Source organism: Heterodontus francisci, chromosome 7 (assembly GCF_036365525.1).
Source record: "Heterodontus francisci isolate sHetFra1 chromosome 7, sHetFra1.hap1, whole genome shotgun sequence".
Classification (NCBI taxonomy): Eukaryota; Metazoa; Chordata; class Chondrichthyes; order Heterodontiformes; family Heterodontidae; genus Heterodontus; species Heterodontus francisci.
Genome location: NC_090377.1, coordinates 16,297,232 through 16,322,830, shown reverse-complemented (window position 1 = coordinate 16,322,830; position 25,599 = coordinate 16,297,232). Strand labels below are relative to the sequence as shown.

The window sequence follows — 25,599 nt, the reverse complement described above, 5'->3', positions numbered from 1 at the left end:
TCTGTTAACCAACCTGAGATTTCCTTAGCTTGTCGTCATATCCCCGATTCAACACAAAGAACTTCTCTATTGGCCATGCTGCCAATCCATGCTTCTGAAGAAGTTTCCAGAGGATTGCCTATGTCCTGGCTTCACTGGCAAATGCATATAACTAATTTAAATGACTTAATTTTGTAAATTTGAATATACCTGCTTCTCGTGTATTTCGTAGCATCCTGGGAAATGCAGTTTTGCTCGGGTATTGTAGATTAAAAAGAAATGCCTGTTTATTACAACCCAGTAACCCAAAAATACTACAAATGCTACAGGGAAAGAGAAGAAGAGTGGGACTTAGAGTAAATAAAGAGAAACTGTTTCTATTGGTAGCCGGGTCTGTAATCAGAGGGCACTAATTTTAGTTAATTGGCAAAGGAACCAGAGGGGAGATGAGAATAATTTTATTAAGCAAGTTGTTGTGATCTGGAATGTGCCGCCTGAAAGGATGGTGGGAGTAGATTCCATAATAACTTTCAAAAAGGAATTGGATGTATACTTGAAAAGGAAAAAGAAAAAGGATTAAGGGGAAGGAGCGGAGGAGTGGGACTAATTGAATAGCTCCTTCAGGCACAATGGACCGAATGGTCGTCTCCTATGTTGGAATCCAAGACAGGAAATGCTCAAAACGGCCGATCAGTCAGTGTATCTGGATTTGAGTTTTGGGAGTGGACCCTTTATCAGTGCTGGAAGATATTCCAAATGAACAGATTTAAAGAGACCAGAACATAGGGGAAGGGGTTGAGCTCATGAACATGCATGTGTGCAAAGAAACTGAATGACCTGTAAAGTCATACAATCAGAGTCATTTACAGCACAGAAGGATGCCTTTTGGCCCATCGAGTCCATGCTGGCTCTCATCGGAGCTATTCAGTCAGTCCCACTCCCCCACTTGATCTGCTTAGCCCTGCAAATCTGTTTCTCTCCATAGCCATCCAGCTTCCTCTTGAAGCCATTGTCTCTGCTTCCACCACCCTTGTGGGCAGTGGGTTCCAGGTCATTACCACCCGCTGTGTAAAAAAAATGTTTCCTCATATTCCTCCTGCATCTCTCGCCCAAAACTTTCTACTGTGTCCATATACCAGTATAGATGTGTATATAAAAAATGACAGGGAAGTTGATAGGATGGTTAAGATAAGAGTAACTAGCAATTATAAATAGAGGTATAGAATATAAAAGCCAAGAGATCATGCTAGAAGTTTATAAATCGCTAGTTAGGCCATGGCTGGAGTATTGTGGACTGTTCTGGGCACCACATTTCAGGAAAGATGTGAAGACCTTAGAAAGGGTACAGAGGAGGTTTACCAGGATGGTACCGGGGATGAGTCATTTCTGTTATAAGGAGAGGTTGGTGAAGTTAGGACTGTTCTCCTTAGAGCAAAGAAGTGACCTAATAGAAGTTTTCAAGATATCAGTAGTTTTGATAGAGTAGATAGAAACAAACTATTCCCTTTGGTGAATGGGTCAATAACCAGAGGTTATAGATTTAAAATAATTAGAAAAAGATCGAGAGGAGAGATGAGATTTTCTCTGACTCAGTTGTCCAGATCTGGAATGTTCTACCTGAAAAGGTTGTGAAAGTAGATTCTATTTTAAGTGATTTCGAATTATGTTAGAGTTTGACAGGTACTTGAGGATGAGAAACTTACAAGGTTACAGACAAAAAGTGGGGATAATTGCTCTCTCAAAGAGCCAGCACAGACATGATGGACTGAATGGCCTCCTTCTGTGCTGTTAGTTTCTGTGAGTCTATGGCAATGACTTGCATTATTTTTGCTCAAAGTCAGTAAAAGGTGATCCTGTTTTCTCGGAGTATGTTCTGTGAGTGCAGTGAGTTCGTTTTTTGGTTGCAATAATGCAAACATCTTGAACATTCAACTATGCACTGCATACTCTCGATCATCAGTAAAGTGATGGAAGGTGTCGTCAACAGTGCTATCACGTGGCACTTGATTAGCAAGAACCTGCTCAATGATTTTCAGTTTGGGTTCCGTCAGGGCCACTCAGCTCCTGACCTCATCACAGCTTTGGTTCAAATATGTACAAAAGAGCTGAACTCAAGAAGTGAGGTGAGAGTGGCTGCCTTTGACATCAAAGCAGCATTTGACCGAGTATAGCATCAAGGAGGCCGAGCAAAACTGTAGTCAATGGAAATCAGTGGGAAAACCCTCCGCTGGTTGGAGTCATACTTAGCACAAAGGAAGATGGTTGTGGTTGTTGGAGGTCAATCATCTCAGCCCCAGGACACCACTGCGGGCGTTCCTCAAGGTAGTGTCCTAAGCCCAACCATCTTCAGCTGCTTCATCAATGACTTTCCCTCTATCATAAGGTCAGAAGTGGGGATGTTCGCTGATGATTGAACAACGTTCGCCATCTGCAACTCCTCAGATACTGAAGCAGTCCATGTAGAAATGCAGCAAGACCTAGACAATATCTGGACTTGGGCTGATAAGTGACAAGTAACATTCGTACCACACAACTTTCGGGCAATCACCATCTCCAACAAGAGAGAATCTAACCATCTCCCCTTGACATTCAATGGCATTACTATGGCATCCTGGGGGTTACCATTGACCAGAAACTGAACTGGAGTAGCCATATAAGTACAATGGCTACAAGAGCAGGTCAGAGGCTAGGAATCCTGCGGTGAGTAACTCACCACGTGACTTCCCCAATGCCTGTCCACCGTCTACAAGGCACAAGTCAGGGGTTTGATGGAATACTCTCCACTTGCCTGGTTGGATGCAGCTCCAACAACACTCAAGAAGCTGAATACAGTCTAGGACAAAGCAGCCCACTTGATTGACACCTCATCCATATACATTCACTCCCTTCACCACCAACGCACAGTGACAATATTATGTACCATCTACAAGATGCACTGTAACAATGCACCAAGGCTCCTTAGACAGCACCTTCCAAACTGCCGCATGCAAGTTCCCCTCCAAGCCACACACAAGCGGCACAGTGGCGCAGTGGTTAGCACCGCAGCCTCACAGCTCCAGGGACCCGGGTTCGATTCCAGGTACTGCCTGTGTGGAGTTTGCAAGTTCTCCCTGTGTCTGCGTGGGTTTTCTCCGGGTGCTCCGGTTTCCTCCCACAAGCCAAAAGACTTGCAGGTTGATAGGTAAATTGGCCATTATAAATTGTCACTAGTATAGGTAGGTGGTAGGGGAATATAGGGACCGGTGGGGATGTTTGGTAGGAATATGGGATTAGTGTAGGATTAGTATAAATGGGTGGTTGATGTTCGGCACAGACTCGGTGGGCCGAAGGGCCTGTTTCAGTGCTGTATCTCTAATCTAATCTAATCCTGACTTGGAACTATATTGCCGTTCCTTCACCATCGCTGGATCAAAATCCTGGAACTCCCTTCCTAAAACACTATGGATATACCTACCCTACATGGACTGCAGTAGTTCAAGATGGCCGCTTACCACCGCCTTCTCTAAGGTAATTAGGGATGGGCAATAAATGCTGTCCTAGCCAGCGACACCCACATCCCAGGAACGAATTTAAAAAAATATATATTTTCCCACTAAACACTTAACTGAAGGGCCCAGGCCCATTGTAGGAGAGAAGATAAGATAAATCGAAAAGTTGTGGATGGGTAATGTCAAGCTAGGGTTTTGAAAGTCTAGATTGTAGGAAGAGAAGGACGAGGGAGGTAAAAAGCTGCACAGTTTTGAAGTTATCATGATTCACTGTGCACTGGATCACAAGATGAATAGTCAATCAGTTCATCTACCCACCTACACCAAACCTGCATTCCTCCCACTGCAGCACCTAATGTATTTTAAATGATTCTATGGTATTTGCCTCACAACCCTACCCATGTTGATCAGTCCTTGTGTGAAGAACAACTTTCTGGCCTAAGTCCTGAATCTTTGACTGTTTAAACCTGTGTTTCCTTTCTCAACGCCATCATGTTTTGTGTCTACTTTTCCTATTCCATTTATTATTTTCAATGTTCACTGTGGCTGGTTTTCTTTTATTGAGGTGTTTGGGGTATTTAATGGCATGTGCACAAGGTACAAAATCTGATTGATTTTAATTGATAAGATTTCCTGTAGCACGTTGAATGTTGGCGATGATATGCATTCAAGTACGTTTTATGAATCTTTTTGTTCTCGCTTATCATTCATCATTGGTGTTTTACTTCTAAGGGAATGATCAGGGTAACTAAAATAAAAGCAAAATGCTGCGGATGCTGGAAATCTGAAATAAAAGCTGAAAATGCTGGAAACGCTCAACAGGTCAGGCAGCACCTGTGGAATGTGAATGAGTTAGCGTTTCAGCTCAATGATCTTTTTCGAAGACCCTCCACAACGCACACTCCACTTCATTTGTGGCTTAAATGAAAATAGTATTTTTATCTGCCCGTATTTGGTGAGTAGCTGAGCCACAGCTGAGGACTGTGCTGAGTTCTCTTGCCTTGCTCAGAGTAATTGTGACCTCGATATCTCTGCATTAGGGAGGAGCTGAGTGCAGTGCGGGTGGGTGGGGAAGCCTTGGCTTCTGCTTCTGATTGAAATTCTCTGGGATTGCATACATGGATATTGAGTGCAGCCAAGATTGGATAGGGCACTGATGACCTCCCCCATCTCCATCCCTTTCCCTCCGCCCCTGCGGCCACCAACCCTACGGTGGTCAGATAATCTGCCAGTGATAACTGTCCAGATTAATTGAATACTAGCAATTTAAGTGAAAGGTGTTTAGGTGTCAGTGGAAACATATCACAGCAAAGATTCAGCACTCATTTGTAGGTGGTGTGGGATGGGGAAAGCAGGGATAATAGTGTTCCACAGTTACATTTTAAGCTTGTACAGAGGATAATTTGTTCTTTTCTTTATGCAGCACAGCAGGGAGCAGTACTTAATTTGTCATGCAAATTGGTTCTTTTGTTTAGCAGTCATCTTCATGCCAAAATCATTAATATCTTGCCCAAGTTACGCTTGAGCTTAGAGGGTGAATGTTGGCAGGATATTTGAGCACGGTGGACACGGCCAAACAGAGGCCAGCATATAATGATCACTAATGCGAAATGGCCATTTTATCCTATCCTATCCTTGGGTCAGGTGCATTGAAGTCATTTGTAACTCCCTTGATGCAACTCTGGCTGAAACTGACTGATCACAGATTGAGCTTCGTTCTGTATATCACTCAGTATCTCTTCGGACAGTGTATTTAGGGACAGAAGTAGGTCATTTGGCTCATCAAACATTCTACAGTGTTAGCTGAGGCAACTCTTCAACTTTTTAATCCTAATTTCCCACCTTTCTCTGTAACCATTAATATCTGCACTTCCCAAATATCTATCGACTGTTAAACACCTGGATTGATTGCACCTTCAGGGAGAATCTCCTGCTACCCCTCTTCATTTAACCTTATAAGCCAGTGCATTTACAAACATTGCCATCAGAGGAGCTTGTGGTTGTGCTACTTAAAATAAAAGCAAGGGTGGTTTGTACAACAGATGGAAGTTGCATCCACGTTAAATAAGCTGATCAGTAACCGTGTCCAAATTGTTTCCTACACATTGACTAACTGCTGTGCCAATGCCTCATTTTTCGGACTCCTACCCTTGATTACTGGGGAAATGATAATTGTCTTCAAGTCATGTTGACTGAGCTCCTTCTGCCGGGGAAGCTTATGAATGCTACCTGCTGGTGACTTAAGATGTACTATGCCCAGAAAGCAATTTAGTCTGTTGCAACTGAATGTATGAGACAACTCTGCATTATAAGAATTTTTGGCTTTTTTGTGAAGGAGGAATTTCAAGTATTGCTGCAGTAGACACTAAAGACAGAGAGAGTGTCTCCCATTTACAGTCGTGTCACGGTGCTGTCTTCTTACAGGAACAGTGAAAGCAGGAAGCTGTGCAAGAAGATGAAAGTGGATCCAGCCTCAAAGCAAAATGGCATTGAGTTGCTGCATTACAAGTAAGCCGAAGCTAAGTCCATGAAGTGCTGAGATTTAGTATTTCCAGCAAGACCATTTTTTGGGATATAAGCAACTGTTGCATGCAGTTTTCTCCCCAGGCCACACATCATCCTCTGACTGAGAGTAGCAGATGGATGCCTTGCTGCATGATTTCTGCAAGTGTTCTGAAGCCAGGTGCTGGGCTACATTTGCTCTTCCCTGCTTGGCACGTCCCCCTATCAGCACACTGAGGTTGTAGCATTCTGCCATCATACTCCTGTAACTCAGCATGTTTTGCTTTTAAAAATTGTTCTACCCTTGTTTTGTCGTCTGCCTTTTCTTTTTATTTGTTTGTGGGATGTGGGCGTCACTATCTAGGCTAGCATTTATTGCCCATCCCCAATTGTCCTTGAAAAGGTGCAGTATGCTCCTTGGGTGGTAGCAGCCTTAAAGGGCAAAAAAACACTTGCGTTGATATAGTGCCTATCAGGACTTCACGCCGTCCCAAAGCGCTTTACCATCAATGAGGTACTTTTGAAGTGTAGACACTGTTGTAAAGTAGGAAATGCAGCAGCCAATTTGAACACAACAAGGTCCCCACAAACAACCATGAATTAAAGTACCAGATCATCGGTTTTAGGTTTTGGTCGAGGCATAAATGTTGACCAGGTTCTTTGACTAGTGCCGTGAGATCTTTTAGATCCACCTGAGAAGGCAGGCAGGACCTCATTCCAGAGATGGAACTTCTGAAGGTGCAATGCACCCTCAACACTGCACCAGAGTGCTAACTTAGCTTATGTGTTCAAGTCTGTGGAGTTGAACTTCAACTTTCAACCTCCTAGTTCAGAGACAAGAGTGCTGCCACTAAGCTAGAGCTTTGATAACTTTGTCAAGTAATGTTCTTCAGGCGAGAGGCCAGATGATGAGTACCAGCAGGACTTTTGACTGTGCAGGGCATTGCAACTGATCTTGATCCTGTCCAAACATTCACTTTCTAGTTGTGGCCACTGAATAATATGAAGCAAAACGGTGGTCGATTTTTTTTGTTTATATCCCTCTAGCTAAATGAGGCCAGTTAAAATGACTTAATCACCACCTTAGCTGAGATCAGCTAGATCAGAGGAGAACAGGGATCATGTCTGGGATGTTCCTGCTCCGTATAACTCCATAACAGGGTGCTACATTTGTCCATTGAGTGGAACACTTGCTGTGCAAGGAATCTCTCACTCACGCCTTCACGCTCAAGCAGAGGTTAGTATGTCAATGGCTGCAGCACCAGTCTGTCTTTGAGAAAAACCTATGACAGTGGCAAACTATCTGTGCCAAAAGATAATGAGGCTAATGGACATGTGAAAGTAATGGATTCTGAAGTCATTGCTTGATCGGAGTCTGAATCCATGATTAAAGTCATTCTGGGTGGGTCCCATATTGTCAAGATGTGGTGCGGTCTATTTTACTGTGGAACTCGCACACTTAGTTATTGGGGAAAGTTGATTAATGTGCTGAAGAAAAGCAAAACTGAATTCTCAGTCAGTCTTACTTTTCCCAGCCTATGAATCCAGAATCGAAATATATTTGATACGGTCCCGTATCGAGAATCTTCAAACATTGCTTTTTAAAATGTGTAATTTTTTTTCTCTTCCTTTGCTCCTTCCTATTCATTTATGTACATTGGACTGGGGACTCCCCCGACCACTAATTAAGTGGCCACATATGAGCATAGACAATGAATGTTGGTGCAGTATTCAACCAGCTTGGTTAAGCAGCTGAAAACACCCAACATTCACTCATGCACTTGCAGTAGAGGTTGCTGGACAATGATTCCTGGCCAGACTGGGTATACCTAATATTCTTTCCCAACCAAGCCCAGGAACGCTGTGTTCACAGTAATTCTCTTGCCAAGCCAACTGGTAATGGTGCTTATGGTGCGTTTAACTTCAATTTAGAACAAACAATAGTTGCAGCCAAATCCAGGCCACTTCAACATGCTGGCTATTGTGAGAAACTGGTTGAATCAGTTTGTGCCAGGTGTACGTTGCTATGTGCCTCTTGAATCAGTCTGTCTGTTTTGAGAAAGACAAGGAGGTTGCATTGATGTTTGGGGTACATTTTTGAGGGGAGAAGGATGTTTGTACTTGTGCTGAAAAGGTACTGATATCTGATTGTTTCTGGCCGTCTAGGGACGGAGCTTTCCACGTTGAATACGAAAGGCCTGAAACATTCAAGGTAATAAATGTTTGTGCCAAGCATTCATGGTCCTTGGTTTCTACATGATTTCGACAAGGCACAATCCTTGATTTCTACATGATTAATTGAACAGTGCATTGTCGTTACGTTTGCGGTATGCCTGGCTACAGATCTTGATGCAATGTGCTTGAAGGAGACAAACTCTCAAATGCTTGCCCCCTATGTCTGTTACAAGTAGTTTTAATTCAGTTAGTTTATGGGTCTCTAATGTATAGTCTTGCACATGCCATTTTTGTTCAAGTACAAGAATAGAGCGATGAACCAATATTCCCTCGAAGCTGTGTGGCCGTGCAGCAACCCAAGTCCTCGTGCAGACTGTGCACAAGTTGGCCCTTTAAGTTACTGCACGTGCGTGTGCCAAAAAAATTAGAGTGTACATTGGTGATGACTATGGCCAAGGGATTCCTTTGTGTCCGCTTCATATGGCAGGTGACCACGCTTTGAACTGTCTGCTGTGAGACCTGTTTCCTAGGTACACATACACTGACTCGCTCACAAGCCCTCGCTTGCACACACGCTCACGTGCGCACGCACACACACACCCCCCTTACTGCTAATTCCATAACAATCTTCAGCCGAGGACAAGGAACAATAAATCCCTTTATCTGACATTTCTCACTGATGTGTTACATAACCTCATTGCCCTCTCTTTCTCTCAATTGTGGCGTTAGCTTGCTGCAATCTGTTGTGGTTTCACTCACGATTCACTCTATAATTGTGCAATTGCTTGAGCCACTCTTCTGACGAGCCAGTTCTATCCATTGGTGCAAATGGCTGCCTCAACTGTTGTGGCAAAATGGAATATAAATCCCACCAATGCCATCAGGTGTCTGTAATAAAAGTGCCAATTTCCAGTTTGAGCCAGGTCACTAACCTTTTTATTTTAAAATGAGGATGAATAGTGGGATGAATGGTCAACCCAAGCTGCAGTTAACTTCCTCCTATTGGTTGACTCCAGGCTGACACACAGTTTTGGATGCTTGTTTCCTGAGTTGCCTCTTGTGCCAGAAAGGGATCAAATTTTCTTCCTCCTCCTCCCAAAAGTACATACTCCTGCCAGCATAAGGTTCCACATGCAGTCCTTCAGTAACTGATCCAAGTGGCCACTTTTCATGTTCAACTAGGGCAGTAAACCTTGGCAGCTAATCAACCATGAAAGGTGTTGCATCTGAGCCTGATCTGTCCTTCCCTGGCATCCGTGCATGCGTTGTACAGCAGGAGGCTCTGGATATGAAAAGAAAGCTGGTTGTTATTTTTCCTCCCGCAACTCCTTCGCAGCTCTGACTTATTAAAGCCAATTATTACCTGGGCTGAAATCAGCTAATCCTGGTACAAAATCTCATGCCTTTTTGTTTTTTGGTGGGTGCAAATAGGAATATTTTTAAAGCTGCAGAGGAGATCTTATGACTGAGTTAAAGCAGCTTGCCTTGCCCAGTAGTGAAAAAAAAATAAAGGCACTTCTATGTAAAAAGGACTATGAGGTCCTTAATGTAAAGATCTAAAGGCAGGAAGTGTCAATATTACATCCCCTTTAGTGGTTAAAGAGGATAAGCCACAAATCATAGTGTGTGTTATTTGGTTAACCTGACTCTCGATACGGATGCTTGTGTAAGATGTATAGTTTCCGTGACAGTAATGGTACAGCAGGGCTTGAGGTAAACCAGATTTGCTTACTTACAAATTAAGAGCAAATGTTTTTTGTTTGAAAAGTCTATAAAAATGGCAATGCTTCAGAATTACTGTGTTTGCCTGACCTAGCTCCTGGCATTGGCACAGATAAAATTTACATTTTTGCATTTGACTCATTTAAAATCTGCAGCCCATAAACCCCATCCTGCAAAAGCATCCTTTTATTTTCTTGAATGATTTCCAAAGTTCCCCTGTCCGTCAGTCTATTTCATGGACTGATCACTCATCACGTAAAGGGCTTCCTAAATTAGTCTTTTAGCTGTTCCTACACTATACCTTCCACTCCACCTCCGACCTCTGCCTTTAGAGATCCAGAGTTATGTTTTTTAAACTGTTTATAATCTTTAAACAACTTGTCTCTCCTTCTGAGTTAAAGAGTTTAAATCTTTCCTCATAAACAGTGTGGTTGAATCCTCCAGGATCCCACTTTCTGGCTCTTTTGTGGAATATGAACTTACGAATTAGGAGCAGGAGTCGGCCACTCAGCCCCTCCAGCCTGCTCCACCATTCAGTAAGATCATGGCCGATCTGATTGTAACCTCGCCTCCACATTCCTGCTGCCCCCCCCCCCCCCCCGATAACCTTTTACCCCCTTGCTTATCTACCTCTGCCTTAAAAATATTTAAATACTCTGCTTCTACTGCCTTTTGAGGAAGAGTTCCACAGACTCATGACCATCCGAGAAAAACATTTCTCCTCATCTGTCTTTAATGGGCATTAAATGGGCACTATTTTTAAATAGTGACTCGTAGTTCTAGATTCTCCCACAAGGGGAAATATACTTTCCACATCCACCCTGTCAAGACCCCTCAGGATCTTGTATGTTTCAATGAAGTCCCCTCTTACTCTTCTAAACTCCAGCATATACAAGCCTAGACTGTCCAACCTTTCCTTTATAAGACAACCTGCTCATTCCAGGTATTAGTCTAGTAAACTATCTCTGAACTGCTTCCAATACATTTACACTCTTCCTTAAATAAAGAGACCAATATTATACACAGTACTCCAGATGTCATCTCACCAATGCCCTATGTAACTGAAGAATAACCTCTCTACTTTTGTATTCAATTCCCCTCACAATAAAAAATAACATTCTATTAGCTTTCCTAATTACTTGCTGAACCTGCATACTAACCTTTTGCGATTCACGCACGAGGACACCCAGATCCCTCGGCATCTCAGCTCTGCAATCTTTCACCATTTAGATGATATGCTTTTATATTCTTTCTGTAAAATGGACAATTTCACATTTTCCTACATTATACTCCATTTGCCAAATCTTTGCCCACTCACTTAACCTGTCTATAGCCCTTTGTAGTCTCCTTATGTCCTCTTTACAACTTACTTTCCTACCTATCTTTGTGGTCATCAGCAAATTTAGCAACCACTTTCGGTCCCTTCATCCAAGTCATTTATATAAATTGTAAAATGTTGAGACCCCAGCAATGAACACTGTGGCACACCACTCTTTACATCTTGCTAACCAGCAATTTGACCCATTGATGTCCGTTTCCTTTTAGCTAGCCAACCTTCTATCCATGCCAATCCCCCTACACCATGAGCTTTGATTGTCCGCAATAACCTTTGATGTGCAACCTTATCAATTGCCTTTTGGAAATCTAAGGACAGTACATCCACTGGTTCCCCTTTATCCACAGCACATGTTACTACTTCAAAGAACTCCAATAAATTGGTTAAACCAATTTCCCTTTCATAAATCCATGTTGATTCTGCCTGATTACCTTGAACTTTTCTAAGTGCCCTGTTATAGCATCTTCAATAATAGCTTCTACCATTTTGTCCAAGACAGATGTTAAGCAAACTGGCCTGTAGTTTCCTGCTTTCTGCCTCCCTCCCTTTTTGAATAAAGGAGTTGCATTTGCTGCATGTGAAGATCTGGTGGTCTGGCTCATCAGTGCACTAATGCCCGGTGACAGAATGGTGGTATTCAGGTTCTGGTTGTAGGGGCGTCTTGGCAGCCTGCTACAAAACAGTAATCCTTGCATCGTATCAAAGACAACTTTCTGGCAAAAACTAGCAAATAGAGGGCAACCCTACATTTTCTTTTTATATGGAAAACCTTTGATTCCTCTTGCAAAAAAGGCCATCATTTTTTTTATGTGTGCATTTCTTTCTGAAGTCTCATCTGTTGGCCAGTTCCAGTGGTTAATGTTGTAATGGTTGATGTAATCTCCCCTCCATTCCTGCCAGTCTGTGAGAAGCTTCTTTGGGATCGGGGTGGAATAGGCACAATACCACTGATTAGCCCGAGAAGTTTTAGATGCAAATAGTCTTTTCATTTCCTTTAATCCTCCGTGCCACCACAAATAATTTGAGTATTCAAAACTCCGAGATTGTGCTCCTGAGCTTAGAAATTCATGAACTCTGCACTGTTTCTGATTGTTCACAGTCAATGGTGGCATTTATGAGGGATCCGGAGGGCGCTCCATTGTGGGAAGAGAATCCTGAGGCAAAGGATGTGGTTCACATTGACAGTGAGAAGGTTTGACACTATTCCTGATAATGGACTTAGCTGGGAAATAGGATACTCAATAGTGGTAACAATGCTGCTTTATTTTGTTTGTGCACACGAGAATGTGAATGCTGTCAATGTTTTAGATCATGGCACAAAGGACATGTAATGCATGCAGTATAGTGTGACCTTGCATTATCTCATGGGATTTATTTAAGATTGTTCTTATATTGGTTAAAATTTCTGCATGGAGTGTTTTGATATTTTTAAATAAAAGAATGTAATTTACTGTAATGCCAGTACTATGATAAAAGGAAGGACTTTAATGCATAAATAACCGAAAGTCACTGGGAAGTCACAACAAGACGATCACAGAACCATGCGATTTGCAGCACAGCAGGAGGCCGTTCAGCCTTTCGTGTCAATGTTGGCTCTTTGCTAGAACAATGTGGAACTAATCCCGCTACCCTTCTCTCTTTCCCCCCCATAGCCCTGAATCTTTCCTCTCATCATTTAAGGAAAAATGTGGATAAATATTTGTAGTAGTATCTGTAAATGCTCCCTGTGGCAAATCATCGTGTGCTCAGACATGAAGGGCCTGTTTCTGTGTTGTATTACTGTATGGCTCTATAACTTGGTTACATCCAAAAGCCAACCTATTTTACCAAGGTCCACAGCACAGATACAGTCCATTTGGCCAAACTGATCTATGCCAGCGTTCACACTTCACACGAGCCTGCTCACACCTGTTCAAAGTATCGTCTACTTTCAGATGATCAATTTGCTTCCAGTGCTTTCAGTTCTACGGAGGGTATTACTGAGAGTAAAAACTTGACTGACTCCCAAAGATGGCATTAAAAGGAAAATTCCCTTTGACTTCCTTGGGCCTACATCAAAAATGCACTCAGCTCAACTTTGCTCAAAATCCAACCACAGAACATATCACTGTCAGCGGGAAGACCTGCTAAATATCTCAACAAACAAAATCTGAGAAACCACAGAAAAGGAGATATAGATATCACACTGCTGACCACAACATGTTGTGTTGAAAACTGCACATCGTACAATTTCTTTTGTGTGATCTTTGGACTATTCTTGAGGTCTCTTACCAATAATTAATCTTTCCTTTGATATAAGAATTGCTATTTCCTTAAACAATCTTACAGGGACTGTCATTTGGGGTGAGGAGAGGAAGAGAAATACTCTTAACGAATACATAGAAAATGTATGTCTTGTACCTGAGATTGAACATTTTTGTTGGTGTAACAACCTGCATTTATATAGCACCTTGAGTATAGTAAAATGTCTCTGGGCCCTTCACAGAGTATAATCAGACAAAAATTGATACCGAATTAAAGGAGGAGACATTAGGACAGGCGACCAAAAGCTTCGACAAAGAGATAGATTTTAAGGGAGGAGAGAGAGGTAGAAAGTCGGAGAGGTTTAGAAGGGGAATTAGAACTTAAGCTAACATTTTCAAGTTTTCTGATGAGACAAAACTAGGTGGGAATGCGAGTTGAGGACGCAAAGAGGCTTCAAGGGGATTTAGACAGGCTAAGTGAGTGGGCAAGAACATGGCAGATGGGATATAATGTGGAAAAATATGAAATTATTCACTTTGGTAGGAAAAGTGGAAATGCAAAGTATTTCTTAAATGGTGAGAGATTGGGAAGTGTTGATGTCCAAAGGGACCTGGGTGTCCTTGTTCATAAATCACTGAAAGTTAACATGCAGGTGCAGCAAGCAATTCGGTAGACATATGGTATGTTGGCCTTTATTGCAAAAGGATTTGAGTACAGGAGTAAAGAAGTCTTACTGCAATTGTATAGAGCCTTGGTCTCCTTATCTAATGAAGGATTTACTTGTCATGGAGGGAGTGTAACGGAGGTTCACCAGACTAATTCCTGGGGTGGCGCGATTGTCTTGAGAGATTGAGGAGACTGGGCCTGAATTCTCAAGTTTAGAAGAATGAGGGGTGATCAGGAGAAGCATACAAAATTCTTACAGGGCTCAACAGGGTTGATGCAGGAAGGATGTTTTCACTGGTTGGTGGGAGGGTCTATAACCACGGGACACCATCTCAGAATAAGAGATAAGCCATTTAGGACTGAGATGAGGAATTTCTTCACTTGGAGGCTGGTGAATCTTTGGAATTCTCTACCCCAGAGGGTTATGGAGGATCAGCCATTGAGTATGTTCAAGGCAAAGATCGCTAGATTTCTAGATATTAAAGATATCAAGGGATTATGGAAATAGTGCAGGAAAATTGCATTGAGAGGGGGATCAACCATGATGTAGTTGAATGGCGGAGCAGGCTCGAGGGGCTGAATGGCCTACTCCTGCTCCTATTTCCTATGTTCCTATGCTCATGTGTAGACAATTGAAGCCATTGCTGCCTATGGTGAGGTGAAGGAAGTGGGTGGAGGGTTTGCACAAGAGGCTTGATTTGGAGGAAGCCAGTGAAGGTGGGAGTAAGGGAGGATTTAAATTCTCGTGTGAAGATTTTAAATTTGAGCTTATGGTGCACCAGGAGTTAACGTAGGTCAGAAAGCCCAGTGGGTGAACGGGACCTTATGCAAGTTAGGATACAGGCAATAGAGTTTTTGATGAGTTCAGGTTTGTAGAGGGTGGAAGATAGCCAAAAGAATGTTTTGGAGACCCAACTGAAAAAGTCTAGCTTTGGTGTATCTGGACCTGTGTCTAACCCAGAACTGACATGTTCTGGTATGTGGGTGCCAATTCTAGTGCTCATGCACAAGTCAGTATTCTAAAGGTGCGTTCCAACCAGTAAGAAGTTATGTTTTGTGTCAGCATTGGGTCAGTGGTAGCACACTCTCCTCTGAATCAGAAGGTTCATAGTTCAAGACCCATTCCTGAGACTTGAGCTAGCAATCTATGACAACACTCTAGTGCGATACTGAAGGAGCGGATGCTATCCTTTGAATGAAATGTTAAACCGAGGCCCTGTCTGGCCACTCGGGTTGATGTGAAAGATCCCATGGCCTTATTCAAAAAAAGAGCAAGGGAATTCTCCCTGGTGTTTTGGTCAATATTTATCCCTCAACCAACACCTTAAAAGATATAAAATAAGAGCAAAATACTGCAGATGCTGGAAATCTGAAATAAAAGCAAGAAATTCTGGAAATACTCGTCAGGTCTGGCAGCATCTGTGAAGAGAGAAGCAGAGTTAATGTTTTAGGTCAGTGATCCTTCATCAGTTCTGCCAGAGCTGAGAGTATTTCCAGCATTTCTTGTTTTTAATACCTAAAAACATATTATCTGTTCGTTTATCTCATTGCTGTTTGTGGGGCCTGGCCACGTGCAAACTGGCTGCTGCATTTCTTACATTACAACAGTGATTACACTTCAGAAGTACTTCATTGGCTGTAAAATACTTTCGGGCACTCTGAGGCCTTGAAAGTCATTATGTAAATGCAAGCCTTTCCTTCTAACTGCATGGAAGGGGAGATACCAATAATGAGGAACAATGTCATGAAGACTTGACCTTATCTGTGTTGTTGCGAGTGCAAATTACTGGAGGAATTGGACTGGTCCATCAAGGGGCAAGTCACAGATTTCTCATAGATCAGTGTAAGCTGCAACAAACTTGGTTCTGAAGGATCATCTCATTCAAGCTGTTTTGTATAAGGGGCAGAGTTCCAAAGACACCGCGTGTGGGAAGAGAGTTAACAGTCAGTAGCAAAGCATGCAAAGCTTCTCTTTGACTGAAATGCAAATACAAAGGGCTGTATGTGCACGGCAGCTTGGTCAGCAGTTGAAAGAGAAAGATGCACATTTCGCGTATAACCCTTCAGCAGAGCTGTGCTTTTATTGTCATTTCCAGCACTTGGTGCTTTACTTTTTACCTCATCTGTGACCTGGGTTTGGCATCCAGGCTCAAGAAGGATGCCAATCCCTGATCAAGGGATTGACAGTCAGCTCATTGAGCAGATCTTTTCAAGTTTGGAGTTCTGCGGTACTGGATGTCCTAATTTTTGGCTGGCCCTGCGTCCACTGAGAAACCATACATCAGAGGGAAGAAAAATTTTTTTTTACTCTTCACCTTGTGGGAGGAGATGCTTTTGATTAACTGGCTATTCACCTTGTTGATAATGGGATCTTGCTGTGTGCAAAATGGCTGCCTTGGTTTGCCTATGTGGCAACAATTATTGCATTTCAAAGTAATAGGCTACATGTGTCTAGCTGTGCGGTGTTTTTGAGCTGTGGTAAGGTGCTATAGAATTGAGAGTCTTGTTTTTTTTTTCCTCCTTCCCAAGAGCAATGGTATTCCCATTAAAGCAGTTCAGCTATTTTCAGTGTATTTCTGTTTCCACACACTTGGAATACTCTAGATTTTAATAGTTAAAATGAGCATTTAATAACTGGATATGGCATGTGGCCCTAGAATCTTTTGTGCTTGGGACTTAATGAAATAACGGATATTAAAATTACCCCATTGTATTTTCTGATGCAACTCTTGGCCCCTCCAAATGGCATGAGGCCATCATCTTATTTAAATTATGTGCGCCATGTTTACCATATCCGTGTTCATTCCAAAACAGGGAGCATTGCTGAGCACCAAAGACACATATACAAAGTAGGATGAAGTGTTCAGAGCTTGTGTGTGAAAATTTCACAGCAAATTGGAATAACTAGTGTGCATGACTTAAGGCGGTGTTTAAAGCACCTCCGGAAAGTAGAATGTAAGCTTAAGGCATACCAGAACCATAGTGACACAAAAGTAAAGTCATCCAAAGGTGCTGCACATGTAAATTTTTGAAATACAAATATTTCAACCTTTTCCCAATAAATTTCCAAGTAAATCTAGTTGCACAAAAGTTGTTTGGTTCTTTCTTCGTAGTTGAATCTTTCCCAAAGCTGCAGACCTAATTTTTTTTGATCATGTTGAGTATAAAGACAGACAGTTCTCCAAGGTTTGCCTTTCCAGCACATAAGCTTCATATTCCAGAGATTTTGTACTGCTGGTCAAATGCCACAGTTATGCTGGAACGTTGGCAATGGTGCAGCTAACCTTATCTTTGCTCCTCCTTCCTGTCAGTCGCAGAAGGGAACTAAATGGTTAGAAAAGAACAATGCACAGCATTCCTGCTTCTGGGACAGCTCCATTGTTGGTCTCGTGTTTTGTTCTGTTTTTAGTTGGCTTTCAGACCTGATCTCTCCCCAACCCTTCCTCTAATACACCCGCAGTGTCCAAAATATCATAGCCACAAGCAGTCAATCCCATATAAACAGACAAAAGGTGAGATTAACTTTATTCCCACACACATTGCGTCCAGGGCATGTACAAAATTTTAAGAGTTGGGGGCAATGAGAAGGGTTCTGAAGGATTTTTTTTAAATAAGGGGAATAATTTTGAGCAACCCATGTAAACATATACAAAAGAGTTTAAAAAAAATTAAGTTCTCTATTTTGAATGGAGGCATCTGCTGAAGGCAGCCAATGATGCTTTTCCCTTCGTAGTAAGTCTTTCTGGTTACAGGATGAAAAAATGTTCAAAAGGTGGAAACTTTTTTGAAGTTCGATTTTTTTTTTTTCTAAATGAAAGAACTTGCATTTTTTAAAAATAGAGCTCCTTTTTGTCGCCTCGGGAAATCCCAAAGCCGCCGCACAGCCAATTGAATTACCTTTTTGAAGTGTAATCACTCTTTACTGCAGGCAGATGTGGCAGTCAGTTGCATACAGCATGGTCCCCCAAACAACAGTGTAATAAATGACTACGTAATATGTTTCAGTGGCATTGGATGAGGCTTAAGTGATGATGGCCAGGACTCCTCAACTCCCCTTCAGATAATACCATGGGATCTTTCACATCTATCTCGGCAAGCAACTCTGTATATTGACTGAAACAAAAGATGTGCAACTCAGCACTGCATTGAAGTGCCCTGATTTTGTAATACATTTCTTTAGGAAACTGTAGGCTTCTTGCCTTTTATATCACTTTAGATGCACTGTTTTCCAGTGTAGTAAGTATTGACTTGCTTTCTTTGGTCATCCTGTTCGCTATTTCTTTAGGAATTCAGAAAATTGATAAAGAAGGAGGAGCGACCAATTCTCATGATTTTCTACGCCCCATGTAAGTTTTCTTCTGTGTGCGCATGCACGTTCCTAGCCAGTTGGTAATAGCACTGCATGTCTTTTTTCTGTCTCTCTAGCATCCACAATTGAGGTGGCGAGTGGTTGGCATGTTACAACTGCTTTGGCAGTGGGGTGTTGAGGTGTGGGTAGTGGGGGACTGGGTTTCTGCAAAGCAAGTGACCACAGCTGGATAACTAACCAGAAGCTCCTTTTCTACACCATCCTTTTAAGGAAAAAAAAATCTCAAGGGCCATGCAGACGACAAAGCGGAGGTTGGGGTAGGTGGAGAGAGAATCAGCCAGGATTGCTCCTCCTAGTCGCCATGCAGTGGAAATTGTGAATGTTTGGGAGAACAGAATTGGGTTCAATTTTTATGTTCCTTCCCCACCCTCACCATCAGCGTCAAATATCTTGCCAGCACACAAAGGTTAATGGAGACCTGGGCCTCTTTTTCCCCAAAAAACTCTTGAGGTTGGGGTTCAATGGAAAACTTCAAGACTGAGTGTTCAATTTTTGTTGGCCAGTTGTATTAAGGGTTGTAGAAGCAAGGTGGGTAGATGGAGTTGAGATACAGATCATTCATCTAATTGAATGGCAAAACAGACGCAAGGGGCTGAATAGCCTCCTCCTGTTCCTATGTTTCACTCCCTGTCAAAGATGGTGTAAGAAGGGTAGCTCCTTCATTGGAATGCAAGAGACCTCCCCTCCTGCCAGCTGTGGATCCGCACTAAAGTTCAGGAGAGAAGAATTAGAGGGAAAGGAAATCATGACATTCCTCGTTCAATCAGATTAGAAAAACACTCCTTGCTATTTTTGCAAAGAATACTTTTTGCACTGTTTTCACTGCTGCAACCCCTGATGATAATGAAGCAGCAAGATTCCTCTCGGCCTTCTGTTACTCAGTCAGTGTTTTGTTGCTTTGTGACTTATTTTCATTTTAGAACAGCTGCTAGTTCTTTTGTGTGCCTGTGTTTTTTTAAATCTTAAAAATCTTAAGAACCTGTACAGTTGGTACATTTATTGAATAAAGTGAGTGCTGTCAGAGCTTGTCGTATTGTGATTTTTTTTTTCTTGCAATGGCCATTTTTTGATGTGTAGGATGCATTACTTCTCCCTAGCCTATCTGTTCCTGCCCATTTTATTTATTTATTTAGAGATACAGCACTGAAACAGGCCCTTCGGCCCACCGAGTCTGTGCCGACCATCAGCCACCCATTTATACTAATCCTACACTAATTCCATATTCCTACCACATCCCCACCTGTCCCTATATTTCCCTACCACCTACCTATACTAGGGGCAATTTATAATGGCCAATTTACCTATCAACCTGCAAGTCTTTGGCATGTGGGAGGAAACCGGAGCACCCGGCGGAAACCCACGCAGACACAGGGAGAACTTGCAAACTCCACACAGGCAGTACCCAGAATTGAGCCCGGGTCGCTGGAGCTGTGAGGCTGCGGTGCTAACCACTGCGCCACTGTGCAACAGGGATTGATTTGGCCACTAATGGGCGGCACAGTGGCATGGGCAGCACAGTGGTTAGCACCACAGCCTCACAGCTCCAGCGACCCGGGTTCAATTCTGGGTACTGCCTGTGTGGAGTTTGCAAGTTCTCCCTGTGTCTGCGTGGGTTTCCTCCCACATGCCAAAAAAAGACTTGCAGGTTGATAGGTAAATTGGCCATTATAAATTGCCCCTAGTATAGGTAGGTGGTAGGGAAAATATAGGGACAGGTGTGGATGTGGTAGGAATATGGGATTAGTGTAGGATTAGTATAAATGGGTGGTTGATGGTCGGCACAGACTCGGTGGGCCGAAGGGCCTGTTTCAGTGCTGTATCTCTAAACTTAACTAAACTAAACATTTTCTGTCCTTTTAACCCCACCCTTCTCCCCCTCCCCTCAGGCATAAGGATGAGCCCTGCAGCTGCTTATGTTCCTGTCACAATCTGGTTGTGCAGGATCACGAGCATCAACCTATATCCGCAACTCTATGATGCATTTCATATCTGTATTCGATAGCTGCACGATATTTAAAGAAAACATCTGAGAAATAACGATTAACAGTCCACTGATCGTACGCTGTTCTGCATTGTTTTAAAGGGACACTTAATGTCTTCCGGCAGCCATGCTCCTACTGAATGAACAGAACAGCTTACAAGCAACGATAACGAGACAAATTTTGCAAACCTAAACTAAAAGCGAAAAGGCTGGAATTACACAGCAGGTTGACCAGCACCTGAGGGAGAAAGACTGGTTAAAGTTTCAGCCATAATCCTTCATCAGAACTAAGTAGTGAACTATTCTAGTGAGACGAGCCATGACCAGATCGTTATCAACTATATATCAAATATATACATATTCTGTGCTTAGCTCCTGAGCGACAGTGAGTTTTAGGTTTTCTTCTGACACATGCAAAATGTCGTAATGACTCCCTTGTACTTGCAGTACCCATTGTACATGGTTCCGTTGCCAGTCAAGGTTTGGATGTAAGCACAAGAGGAATAATATCGGAGTTTGTTGATGGACTAAATGTGAGGAAGAGTTTGTAGGAGGACAAAAAAAAACCCACCAATGCTGAAAATCTAAAAACAGAAAATAATCTAAACACTCAGCCAGTCTGTGAAGAGCAGCATTGTTAACGTTTCAGGAAATGCCCTTCAGGAGGCCAAAGGCAGGTTAGCAGAATGGGCAGGTAGGTGACAGATGCAGATCAGTGAAATAGGTAGTGGTACGTTTTTGGCAAAAGAATAGTGAAAGGAGGAATACCCTAAACAGTCATCAAGTGGAAAAATGGAGAAATCAAAGATATATGGATCTTTTAAAGGTAGGAGAGAAGAGGGTGTAAAAAGGTGAATGGGTTTCTGAACTTAATACAGAAGGCATAGAATGTAAAAAAATGCTGGATTTGTAGAAGATGGTGAGGAAGAATATTAGAACCATGGAAAAGAAATAGCCAAATTAAATTGAATATGTAATACTATGAATATAAGTCTCTGATTATGAAGAAAGGCCTAACAAATTTGGACATTTTTGCATTGGAATATTGAAGGTTGAGGGTGGGGGAATTAATAGAGCTTATCAATGATGGAAGGTAAACAGTGAAAGACTTTCCACTGATTGGCGAGTCACTAAAAAGGGAGTTTAAATTGGGGGCTATCACTAGAAGAGCGAATCATAGAATCTTACAGTAGAGAAGGAGGCCATTTGGTCAAAGTGTCTGTGCCAGCTCTTTGAAAGAGCTGTCCAATTTAGTCCCACACCCCAGCATTTCCCTCAAACATCTGCAATTTTTAAAATCTTCATCCTTAGTCCTGCCTAATTGCCTTTTGAAAGTTCTTGTGCAATCCACTGCTCTTTCAAGTAGTACATTGCAGATCTTCATCCTTTGTGTAAAAAAAAAAAGAAATTCTCATTTCCCCTCTAGTTCTTTTTAAACTTGTGTCCTCTACTCACTACCCCCGCCGCCCCCCCCCCCCCCCGCCCCACCAACCAATGGAAACTGTTTCTTCCTACTTGTTCTATTAAAAACCCTCATTTTTATTGCTTCTATTAAATCTCCTGTGCTCTAAGAAGAACAGAAATCCACCCCACATGTAACAGTGCCATAGAATGGTGTTTAAAAATAGAATAAATATCTGAAAAAGAGTTTAAAAGAATATGACGTGGTCTCGGAAAAGCGATTGAATTGGATAGTTGCTATTGAGGAGCTGCCACTCGTTGTGTAGTCATATCTTTGGAATAGCATCTGGTGAAATGATTTTGTTAAAGCCGTCACTGACTCGTTTAGTACAATGTTTGTCTCCCCTTTTCTGTTTATTGTTCTGCTTTCGCCTTTGACCTACCCTTTACCTCGTGAGTCAGGGTGTGGAGTGTGTAAGCGAATGATGCCAGCCTTTCAACAAGCTGCCACAGATTTAAAGGGCACTTATGTAAGTATCACTGTTCCACTGTTCTATAAAAAGGCACCATGAATGCAGACCATTCGGTTTCCTATTTTGCAAATCAGTTTAATTAGACATTCAATCCTGATTTCGTTATCCTACTCAGCTTTTTCAATCAGTTGGACTTTTATTAGAAATATATGGGAATGAAACCTTTCATGAAATTTAATGTCGTGCTTCATTGTGTTCAAGATTTTGAAGCCCAGGAGGAGAATACTGTATACTATTTTTTTTTTCCTCTCTGTAACCTCAATTTATACAACTTGCATTACTGGAACAAGTCCCATCCAAGGCCAGATCTGTAACCAGCCACTAAACAGTACAGAGACTTGCTAACCCGCCTTATAGTTTTGTTTGGCCTGCCTGAAACCCTTTTCTCCTTACTGTGTTCACTTGCGTTGGCAGTGATCAACAGATGCTATTGGACTCTTGCCTCTCATAAATGGTGTGTGCATGGTCAGTTATTGGAATATGGGAGCTGTTGTAGCTGAGCCTGATCTTGCTTCACCCTCCGTCTGCACATGTACTTTGCAGCAAAAAAGTTTCTAAATTCAATTGGAAGATATTGGTGTTGCTAGTAAGGGCAACATTTTTTGCACATCAGTAGTTGCTCTTCAGAAGGTGGTGGTTGAACTGCTGCAGTCCATGTGGTGAAAGTGCTCCCACAGTGCTGTTATGTAGGGAGTTGCAGGATTTTGACCCAGTGACAATGAAGGAATGGTGGCGTGGTGGTGTTTCCATGCTTCTGCTGCCCTTGTTCTTCTAGGTGGCAGAGGTTGCAGGCTTTGGAGGTGCTATTGAAGGTACTAGATGGAATTATAGGAACTACAGCACAGAAAGCCATTCGGCCCATCACGCCTATGTTGGTGAAAGCTGTAAAACTGAAGCTGGTACTGGGAAGGGATCAAGAATGGGGATTCCCTGAACAATTTTGCTTTTTGTTTTCAGTCCCAAGCTCATTGTAGAACTCTAACTGCTACCTGGGCTAAGATCATATAATATAGCACAGATTGGATATTTAGCTGGGGCCTTCCTGTTCTCTATAGCTCAGTATGCTGCTTCAAATAAATTTGCCCACTGAGTTTTTTTTAAATCATAGATTTTCTTTTTGCCATTCCGGTTTCTTTATTCCACTTCTATCTGTTAATTCAAAGGAAATTTAATAACCATATTCTGTTTGTTTTTCACTCTTCCCACCCTCTTGTTGCCACGTCCATATTGTGTGGGGCAAGGTGAAGTCCGACTGAGTCCTGTTTAGATCAACTAGCAAATGCTACCTTGTACTTTCAAACAGCATTCCATTTATACCTGCTTATCACAACAGTTTCTCATAATGAAGCAGCCCATGGCTGCATGCAGCAAAACCTAGGCAATATTCCAATGATAAGTGACAACTAACATTTGCATCTTGTGCACCAGGCAATGACCATTGCCAGAAAGAGAGAGCCTAACCATCTCCTGTTGACATTGCCATCACCTTTGCCCCCATCATCAATGTTCTTGGGGGACACCATTGAACAGAAACTCAATTAGATCAACAACATAAATTCCGTGGCTATTGGGACAGGTCCAAGGTTGGCTGTTCTGTGTCGAGTGGCTCACCTGCCTCCTCAAAGCCTCTCTACCACCTGCAAGGTACAAGTCAGGAATGTGATGGAATACTCTATATTGCCAGGATGGGTGCAACTGCAACACCAATCAAGAAGCTTAACACCATGCATGGAAACGCAAACTGCTTGATGCCTACCTCATACATTAGCCTAAACATCCACCACTATTATAGTATGGCTGCACTGAAGCAATTTGCCAAGGTTTCTTTGAAAGCACCTCCCAAATCCATGACCCCTTTCACCTAGAAGGACAAGGGTAACAGGTGCATGGGAACACCATTAGCTTCAAGTTCTTTAAGTCACTATCTTGACTTGAACATGTATTCACTGTTCTTTTGTCGCTGGCACAATGCACTATGGGAGCACCTTTAACGAATGGACTGTACAAGTTCCAGTTGGAGGCTCACTGCCACTTTCTCAGGCAACTAGGTATGGATAATAAATCCTGGCCTTGCCAGCGATGCCTACATCCCAAGACTTTTTTTTTTGTAAAGATTTTTTGAATAGACTGCATTCTAGCACATTGAATGCATTCTGGGCTGATGCTTTCAAAATGAATGTGGATAGATGTCTAATATTGAGCAGTGTAGACATTTGGGTTGGTATGAAGGACAAGGGCAAAGTAAAAATACCAATAGGGGACTCCAATATAGTGTAGGTCGCAGTCATGACTTTATAAATCGGCTAATTGGAGATAGATTTCAAGTTGAAGTGTCAGCTCCGTTTTCCCCTCCTCTCTCTCCTAATGTGATGAAGGATAGTGTCAATGACTGGACAGCAATAGCTGACCAAGAATTGGAACTTCTGTGCCATCAGTAGTCATAAGGCGGCTGCCAATAAGCACCATAAGACCTCGCCCACTAATTGTAAACTTCCTTCTGCCAGAACCCACAGCTGCCTCTTGTCACTGTTTTATTCACGACTTCCCATACACAGCTCCATTAACTCAGTTTTGGCCTTCTATCTGGTCTTTTCCCAGCTGGGTCTCGTTGCATCACCCAGTCTGTTCAGTGATTGAAGCAAAATAAACAATTGAGAGTTTTAATTGTTAGTTTAACCAAGACCGAACAGACCATCCGTTCTTGAGTTGAGGGACCTGGGACTGAGAGTGAACAACCTCCTGCTCAACTGGACCCCTAACTTTCAGTAGCATTGGATATTTAGGTCAATTCTTACTGTTGGACTATGATTCAGGAAGAGGGTCTAGTCTTGAAATAGTTAACAGCTCTTTAGGCTATAAATTCATCAAGTTTTCATTGAACACGCAGTCATTTTGCATAAATGATTTATCAATTCCAACGCTAACTGTTTCCTGAATAGGTAATGGCCGGAATGAACGTCCATCCATCTGAATTTGACGAAATCAAACAGGAATTTAACATTAAAGGATATCCAACCTTCTGTTACTTTGAGTAAGTTGTTCTTGATACATCTGAGGCACATTTTGAGGTTAACCAATAAGGTCTAAGCAATCTTGTGTGGTTTTGATGTTTTAGACAACTTAACAATAAAACAGCAAGATTAGGTGGTTCGTGTAGTGCGACAGATACTATATCGGATGGCTTTTGTATTGAGGCTTTCCTT

At 42.3% G+C, this 25,599-nt stretch overlaps 1 protein-coding gene across 1 annotated transcript in view; it reads left to right on the top strand.

The window, feature by feature from the left end:
• Window positions 1–25,599, top strand: part of pdia5 (protein disulfide isomerase family A, member 5) — a 126,091-nt gene that overhangs the window by 13,320 nt on the left and 87,172 nt on the right. The window contains exons 4-9 of the mRNA XM_068034842.1: window positions 5,892–5,975; window positions 8,136–8,181; window positions 12,302–12,394; window positions 18,398–18,458; window positions 22,326–22,393; window positions 25,336–25,427. Of these exons, the coding sequence (XP_067890943.1) occupies window positions 5,892–5,975; window positions 8,136–8,181; window positions 12,302–12,394; window positions 18,398–18,458; window positions 22,326–22,393; window positions 25,336–25,427 (444 nt within the window). The remainder of the gene's footprint in view (window positions 1–5,891; window positions 5,976–8,135; window positions 8,182–12,301; window positions 12,395–18,397; window positions 18,459–22,325; window positions 22,394–25,335; window positions 25,428–25,599) is intronic.